The following is a 9,410-nucleotide window of genomic DNA, read 5'->3' as shown; positions in this document are numbered from 1 at the left end:
ACCGTTCTAAATGGTACCCAAAACAATGGAGTTCTGACAGCAGCAGTAGCTAAAGCTAACGACTATACTTTTGCTATTAATAGTATGACTTGGAGATGCAAGGCTCCAAGTATAGGTTGGAGCCTATAGTAGTATAGGTTTATAAGAGCTGTGAATTTTAAAGATGGGCATATCTTTCATGGATGCTAATCAAGCTAACTTCCTACCTAAGAGGAAAGTAACGGCAGGTGATGACATCAGCGCTCCTATGGGATGAAAAAATGAAAACAGCATAATGAGCTTGGCAAGAAACTGCCAGTGGTATATGTGTGTGGTATTTATGACCATAAGATATAAATATTTTCACATGTTTTATACCTTACCATTGAATAAATTTAAGAAAATGGAGTTTGGGATGTGCGGCATAATATATTTTCTGATATATCCATGCCTTGTTAGGTGTACAACTATTAATTGAAAAAATAATTTTTCCCTCTTCTCCCTAGATTTTAATTATTCTGAACCCCTGCTACCCTTGCATAGAACCTAAGCAGTAACAGAACAGTCATAAATGTTGAATATTTCCCTTTTCCTTACAAGCATCATTCTTTTCAGTGCTTGTGTAAAATGGTGATAGTGAGTATGAGAAGAAGAAACTGTGAGTAGCTGAACTGTCCCCAGTACAAGTAGAGAGCTATATATATAATGCAGGGTCAGTCTATCACTTGATCAACTACCACACATTTTAAAAATGAACAAAAGATAATAAACATGAAATGAGCTCTAGGAATGATTAAGCTACAATCAGATCAAAGACTTGCTTTATATAGAACAAACTGATTTACTGGTTAATTTATACTGCTATTAGTGATAGCTAAAATGAATAAAGGTTCTTCAACAGGTGTTAGGACATAGCACATCTTGAGGAGTAGTGGTTTAATGGAGACATTTATTTGCTGCAGCATTATCCTTTCAAGGACCACTGAAAAATATAGCAATTATCTCTGAAAATTATCTGGTGTTTTCGTGCAAGTTACCAAATGTCAAAAGGAGGTAGATATTGACCTTTGCATATCATAACTGCCAGGGTCAGTCTCGTTTCCTGCAGTCATGTGCAATGGAAGCTTGAGTCAAACCCAGATTGCATCTCTCTATAATGATTAGCAAAAAGAACAAAATATCGTCTGGCTGAAGTTTCCCATCTGAGTTTGGGCTCTGCTGGAAAAATTTACACTTATGGTGCTTTTAGTCACTCTAATTTCTTATAGTTAGAAATATGTTAGCTGCCTATGTTTCCTTCCTGTTTGCCACTACAAACACACTCGTGTAAAGTCATTTTGGGGGACTGGATGGCTCTGGGGATTTTTAATAGGATTCTACATATTACTGTCTTGAGCTTGACCCTGTTGGTAATAACCGAAAGTTACTACCGCTGTTGACTGCCTAATATTTTGTATAGATTCAGTCAATGGCTTCACAGAAACATAGAAAATAGCAATGTGAGGGATATTGGAAAAGAGCTAGTCCATCCTCCTATCAGTAACAGAATCAGCTATCTAAACTGTTCCCAATGGCTACCACATCCTTAAATCTCTGAAAGGAAATTTTAGAACCTTCCTAATCAAATTCATTCAGTGTCTTCAGTGTTAGGAAGCTTTTTTTCAAATATTTGATCTTACATTTTGCTTGCTTCAGTTTAGACCTTTTGTTCTTGTCCTGTCTGTGGTGGAAATAGGGAGCAAAGTATTCCTTTCCTACTTGCAAAATCCTTTTATATATCTTGGAACAGTTACTATGGCTCCCCTCAAGTACTGAGCATTCCTCAGTGTAACAGAGTAGTCTAACTAGACAGGTACCAAAATCAGCACTGGGAGTTTTGACTGGTCTCCACAGATTTGAAGTGCTAATTTAATGGTTCTGGGAACTGAGCAGCTTCCTTAGCAATAGGGTTCTACCTCAAAGTTAGATGAGGCATAGATGTAAAGGCCAGTATGGAAATGCTGCCGTATGATGGTTACAAGCATTGTGGCTTTTGGGAAGAGCTCATTCTCCATGATTATCAGTACAGGATTATTTTGCAGAACTTGTTACTGGATGCCTCTTTTACTGGAGTTTAATTTAGTAATACCAAATTTTGGAGCAGAAATGTTTAAATATTTCTAGCATGGCGTCATAGTATTTTATACGTGCTGTAAATAGAGATTAGAATCTACTACTCCACACACCGTCTTGATTTTCTTGGACACAGAAATTACATGCAGATTAGATGCTGAGGCTCTGGCTTTCTGGGGTATGCTGTATGTACTACGTCTATGTTTCACAAATGACCTATGTACTTGCAGTCAGCCTGAAAGGCACTCGACATGCCCAGCTACTGCAGTACTGCTGATGAGCAGATCTGCATAAGAGCAGTAGCTACATGGGTATTTTTGTTAGCCTAGAAGCAGGAATTACTGAATACGAGAACAGCCATATTGTGCCAGACTAAAAACTATCCTCTAAAATATTGTATCCCCAATAGTGAGCATAAAAGTATAGCAAAAGGAGAGAGCAAAAGAATGGAGTAACTTTATATTTGCTTAGAGTACTCTTCTAGACTCCAGCACAGAGAAGCTCAAGGACTTCCTGGGCTAAAATCGGTGTCTTGTATTAATAGACCTCAGTGGACAAGCTAAGACAACTATACAAAGCTCTCTAAGTCCTTTTTGGCAAAAAATATGGCAAATTTGGGGAAAATATAATATGTGTAAGTCTTAGCCTAATGCAAAATAGCTGTCACAGATGTGCTGAACAGTAGTGTGTTTTCTTACATCGGGTCCTTGCGTCACTGGCAATTTTCAGCAATGGTAATGCTATGCAATCTTCCACATGACATTTTTTATATGGTATTTTTTCACATGTGAACTTCAATCCTTACTACTTGGTATACACAGGACTTGGTGCTGGAAAGCTCAGGCTGTATTCTCTTCCGAGTATAATGAAAAAAACCTACATTACTACATTACTCTGACAAGACGTCCTGGACAAATGCTGCAAGACTGAAGGGAAAAAGATCACATTATTGCCACAGTGACTTAAAAAGTCAGTAGCCGTCTCCTTTGACTGTGAATAGAATTTGCTGCACATTCCACATCTCTACGCTTAGTCAGAGTCAAGTTTGGTGTGACTTTAAGAAGAGACACTAGAGCAGTTAGAAGGGTGAGGGCCCTACCTTTTCTTCTGGATAACTGACTTCCTCAGTCTGGAGGCCCAGGTGTTCACTTACAGCTTGATGATGGCTTTCAGAATGAATATAGGCTGAACCTGGCTGCAGGATTCTGTATCAAAGCACTCCAACTGCCCTGTCACTGCACCTCCCAATTATTACAGAAATGTAATAATTACGTCTATTAGTAAGACTTTTATCTCACACTATATCATTCATCTCTGAGCATTTAACAATCAATTAAATAAATGAATGAATTACCTCTTATCCGTCTCTGTCAAGCAGAGGACACGATGCTCATTTAATAGGATAAGCAGGGCCATATCTCTTCTTTTAAAGCTGGAATCTTTTTAGCAAAGCAAAATAGTAACCCATATTTATGAACATAAACTTTATGTTGTATCAGTAGTGCTCAGTAAGTCAGACTGGCTGACCATAAGGAAGAGACAGAGACTGACCCCCCCTTTAACAAGATTGCTGATATCTCTATTCTATTTCATCACTGAAATAAGATCCAGTGAAAGACCAGCACAGGCCGTGTACTGGCTACCAGTTGAGGAAAGCAATCAATCAAGATCGTAAAGAACAATAACAACATAATATCTTTTCCTTCTGTCCCCTAGTTCTTGAGTAAACCTTGAAAAGGAAAAGCACAAGCATGATACATTTTAATTAATTTGTAACATTTGTTGTGCGTGGGGGTTGTTTAAAAGCAAAGCTATCATCAGAATGCACAATTAGCTTTTGAACCTATATTTGCATGTTTAATATTAAGTATATGGGTAGTTTCAGAGGAGCCAATGGTTATAAAAAGCACAATACCATCAATTGGTCTATGAATCACATTCTATATGGAACCAAAAATGAGAGTGGTATGTTTGTGGCAGTAACGACAGCATAGTGCAGTCATCAGCCAGGCAAGCTACCTCAGTGAACCATTTATCAGTCTTGCTGTTTGGGGCATATCTACACGCAAAAGAAGTAAGAATTAATAGAAAATTGCCATACAAACACTGGACAAGAAATATACTGCAAATAGGTAGTAGGGTAAGAGTAAGCTGAAAACTATGTTTTTCAAAAAGATTAAGTGAAGAGCGTATAGAGCTGGGGAAAAGAGAAACTACATTTTCACTTTTTTAGTAAAAATTCTAAAATGCATCATATGAACACTTATGCTACGATTTTTATTTATTTTTTGGGTCTGCCATATTTCCTCCCACTCAGATACACCTCATTGAATAAGGTAAGTTTCTGCATGTTGTATATTGAATGGAATCTGTTTTTCATATTTAGAGCTAGATGAAAAGGTCAGATTCAGGTGTAGACCTGCATTTGGCCTTTTCCCAGACTTTTATGAAGACTTTTAACAGATGAAATGGTTAAAGAAGTTAGTTAGTTTAGCAATTAGTACACGAGTTCCATCATCAAAAAAAATTATTAAAAGCAAGCCACTGATTAATTTGAATGGCAAAATAGTATATCTGGAGCTTGGATGAATGGCTATGCTGAACTTTACATTTCAACAGTAATAAAAAACCTGCAATATCTTAATTCTTCATTTACTACTTTATTTCGAGATACACATAGAATATGAGTTTTGATGTAAATATAGGCTCTTTTTTTTCTCTCTCTGTAGTCTATTATCTATATACTATCGGTGCTCTACATATTTAGCATAGAATTATGCACTGAGGTACTCCACGTGCTTTTCTTCAGGTATTGTGTGGCTCAGCCTTGTATCTGGACAATGGAATGATCCAACATGCATTTCTTATGTCACCACCAGCATATCCATTTATTCAATTGCATGAGTTAGTATTTTCCATTAGTGACACCAGTGTATACAATTTCATTAAAGGTTCTGATGAGGAGTTTCAGGAGTCCGAATTCTCTTCATTTAAACTGCAATAGCCTGGAGTGCTGCAGCAACCCAGGGTGCTGCAGTATAAATGTACTCCCTAATCAATTAATTGAGGCTCATTCAAGGTTCCCCTAATTTACCTTTCACAGTTACATACCCTCTTTATGTTGTTGGGGTGGGCAAAGGACATACAACATTTTTTATTCTGGGATGAGTGAATATAAAGACATCAGTCAGGTATTTGTGATTCACTGTGCTTCATTAGAAATTGAAAGTTCCAATGGTTAATACCAAAACTTATTCCCAGAAAGTTCACAGACTGTTAAAACATGAGGTTCAAATATTCTGAGTGAGTAAATGCAACTATAAACAATAATATCTTAGGTTAAAACCCAATTTTTTTCATATTCCATTTCTTGCCCATCATGCATAGGAAACTGCCATTTTTTTGCCTATATTTGTCTGTTACTGGCAGTTGCACTGAAATTGCTTCAGCCAATGAGCTTTTTCTGAAAAAACTGAATCATTTTTTTCTGAATCAGTAATCACACCATGGCTAGTCGCAGCATAAAATGTGTGTTTGTATGTTATACTTTACTTTTCCTTCTCCAATGGCATAAGAAATTCTGTCCCACAGTCTAACTTAAGTGAATAATGACACTTGATACTTCAAAGCATGTGATGTCTTCCTGCATTAGTTTCAAGATCACTCCTTGAAGCAGTTATGACTGATTGTGTGAATATAGATGATCAGTTTCAGAAGAGGCCTGAATTACAAATTTGTGCTCGTACGCGGGTATTTTTATCTTACTAAAGCTTACTAACCTTTAGTGAACTTTATAACCTGAAACGTCTTGAGTGAAGTCTTATATAAAATGCAACTATTTGTCTTTATCTAAAGTTTACTCAAAAATGTGAGTACATGTTCTTCTTCCTAAAGCCCTTCATTCTTTCATCGAATGTGCTTGTTTTAAATTCATTGCTTTTTCCACTGTATAAACTAGGTGGACCTGAATACTTATGGGAAGAATTTAAAGCATTTGGTTGTTATTAGAGTGGAGATAGCTGACTCACACATGCAAAAAATTAAAGAAACTTTACAAATGTTCAAGTGATTTTTGTTTTGTTTTGGGGCTCTACAGCACCAAACCACATCCTGTAGTACAACAGATCTTTTCCCTTTTTGTTGTGCAGTATTTCAGGTTAATAAAACAAACAAGGAGAATATTCTCTATTCCCAGCATTTTATTATTTTTATTTAAATATAACATACTATACATTGTTGCTCAGTGATTTTTGTTTCCCTTTTCTTTTTCAAATCCCTCTCCCTGTTTTCCTTTTGCTCAGCAGTCTCTTCTGCTGAGGGTACCAGAAAACAGAGCTTACGATTTAGGATCCGTGATACTCTGGATAGACTATCTGCAGTTTGCTTCCAGCATAGTGGGTAGTATATTATGTCAGTTATGCAGGAATTATCAGTTTCTTCATGGATTTTTTATTTTGGTTAATTCTCAGAAATCACTATTCACATCGCAAATGGCTGCTCACGTTTTCCTTTTTTGGCCTCTGAGCAGCACAGTGTTTTCAGTCCTGAAACTGAATCAATCCTGTTTATGTATAATTGCTCCCCTGACCAAGTAATCTTGGTATTTCTGTCAAAAGGAACCTCATTTATACCCTAAATGTTCTTGGAGTGGTCATCCAATGCTACATTTGCCCAAGCAGACATTAAATGTTCACTGTGGGTGGTCCACTGTGTCTTGTCATTTTTAATTATCGAGTACAAATTTTAAACAACAGAAACTCCCTTTTATTATGGTGGTGAAGTTTTGCTAATCATCTACAATTACACTTCAAATCTGAAATTCTCATTTCCCTTTTTTGAAAAATCTCATTTGTTAAGAAGCAAGCTGGAGATAAAGTCCACGAAATATAACGTTAGCTATCAGCTAAAATGTGTCTCAAATGACTTTCTGGTTTTAAAATAGTTGACTTTATTTAAGGACAGGAAATACAATCTGACCATTTTGTATTTTATGGGAAAATTACTTTTTTGCTTTTTTAAAACAGCTAATATTTAAATAACAGATTAAGATTGAAGTGCTGGTTAAACATTGACTTAAATAAGTTATAGAAGATCCCAACAACATCAGCCTTTATAGAGGTTAAACATTCTCAAAAAGACACATTAAGCAAGGCTCTCCTTTGTACCAAAATACAGTTTCCAAACAATAAAAATAAAATCAACTTTTTCACAACAAGAAATATCGAAGATAAAACTGCAGCATCAATATAATCTCATAGTTATCACTTAAAGTATTTAGAACAAAATAATATTATACTACTTTTGTTTCTTACTACAGACACTGCAAAGGCTTATTTATTTATTTAGTGGAATACAATGTGAAGACAGTGGTACAAGTTGGTTGATGTACTGCTTTCTATTTACCTGCTCTAACAAAATGAATCTCAATATGGTTACACTGATGAGCTATCCAGAGCTCTCTAAAATTACAGAGTAAAGCAAAACATAAAACAAACCTTATGTACCTTTAATTGAACAGACTTCATATTATGCTTAACTTCGTTATACTGCACTTGCTCAAGTTAAGCCATGGGACTAGTAACACTTCATAACAATGTGCTGGATATTATGTATTTTGAGCCTTCAGTTACTATGATGGATATGAAAGGCATGCTAAAGCTGGACACCAGCACGGCTTTTTGGTTGGCTCTCATTTATAATATACATGTGAGTAATAATCTCTGATAAATGCATGAGAATGATTTTGGATCCTACCCCTCAGTCCTTATTTAGGTATTGCTCCCACTATATGCCGGTGACTCTACAAGCTGGTAACAAGGACAAATGGGTGTATTAACTAAGGAATACAGGACTGTGTTGCCTTCTCACTTACCTTTCAGAGCCCAAATTTTACACTTGGGCATTACATCCTGCTTAATTCTAACATTTGTGATTTCAGTGATTTTAACAGGGCTGCCCACATCTAGGTTCCAGCCCAATGCTTGCTGCAAGATCTCTCACTGACTGCAGTGTACTAGGTCTTAGAACCACACTGAAATCAAAGGCAGGTGAATATACGCACAGATGCATTGATACCCAAGTACAGATGTGGCCCCTTCTCTAAATTTCAAAACAGCAGAAAGACCCTTTGAACAAAGTATTTCTTGAAGTTTGTTCTTGAGTGCTGAAACCCTCTCCAACATAGAGACATCCAGTACCATAAATCCAAGCACTGCTTGTTTGGTCTTTTTGCTTAAGTGCAAGACAGTTTAGGAAAAAATGGATTATACACATTAAATTCTGCCTTTAAAGCCTTGTCCATTACCTATTCTCAGAGTACTTATGAGGTTTTGACATTTTAACCTAACAACCTCTGTGTGAAGTACAGAGAAAAAGGGAAAATAACAAAGAAGCAAATGAGGAAAACACTTCAAAATCGAAAAGATATTTAACATCCTATTAAATAAATAACTTAGAGAGAAATAAAAAGGAATGAAGTTAGAATATACAAGCAAACCATACTATCCGTTTTGTTAGAACAGTTTTACACTACTTTGCTTATGTTCCTTAATCCTATCCATTCTTCCACAAGGCTTCTCCAGAAACGTCTTTATTTGTGCCTATGATCCAAGTGCTTCCAGTAAATGCTTGCGTGTCTAACTGTTCATTGGATCATTAGGCTTGAATGAGTAATTAAGGTCTTTGATATGAGTTAGTATTCCATAAATAACTTTCCCCCCGAAGATCATTCAACAGATATTGTCTCTCGTCCCTTAAGTTCTAGCGCAGAGATAAAAAAGAAACATTGTTCACGCTGGCAACAGCTTTTATCCCATTTGCTCCAGCTTGTATCTTGATTATAACATATGACACCAAACTAATTAAACGTATTTCATGTGCCAGTAATGAGTATAAAACCCTTCGAAGGCTTCCCCTGCTCTCTTTTCAAACAAGCAAATGTCTGTACTATTTCTTTGCATTTAATGTCTGCACTATTTCTTTGCATTTATTCTTCAAGAGGATTACCAAATATTGTTGACAAAGAGCCTTTGGTTCAACTGCATTGATAAAACAGTTCCTTCATCTATGACATTACTACCATTGGAAGAAAGTGAGCTGAAGTGTTTTTCCTTCTTGTTTTCTGTCCTCTCTTTGTGGCTCCCCGTCCATTCAAGGCCACAAACATTTGCCTTCCATTGTGCTTCCAATTTAAGGATGCATATGTGTTATATCCATTTTCTTCTATTCTTTCCTTCAGTTTGCAATCACTGTTAAACTCTTTCTGTTGAAAGAGGGAAACAAATACATAAATTCAGAATATAAATAATGTTTCAGAGTTG

General features: G+C 36.2%; 1 protein-coding gene across 1 annotated transcript in view; it reads right to left on the bottom strand.

The window, feature by feature from the left end:
* Positions 1–6,274: 6,274 nt before the first annotated feature.
* Positions 6,275–9,410, bottom strand: part of LOC104140561 (fibroblast growth factor 10) — a 63,011-nt gene continuing 59,875 nt past the window's right edge. Inside the window, exon 5 of the mRNA XM_068925567.1 lies at positions 6,275–9,352. Within this exon, the coding sequence (XP_068781668.1) occupies positions 9,155–9,352 (198 nt within the window). The 3' untranslated portion in view covers positions 6,275–9,154. The remainder of the gene's footprint in view (positions 9,353–9,410) is intronic.

Source organism: Struthio camelus, chromosome W (assembly GCF_040807025.1).
Source record: "Struthio camelus isolate bStrCam1 chromosome W, bStrCam1.hap1, whole genome shotgun sequence".
Taxonomy (NCBI): domain Eukaryota; kingdom Metazoa; phylum Chordata; class Aves; order Struthioniformes; family Struthionidae; genus Struthio; species Struthio camelus.
Note: the sequence above shows the minus strand (reverse complement) of the source record. Positions and strands in the feature narration are given on the sequence as shown.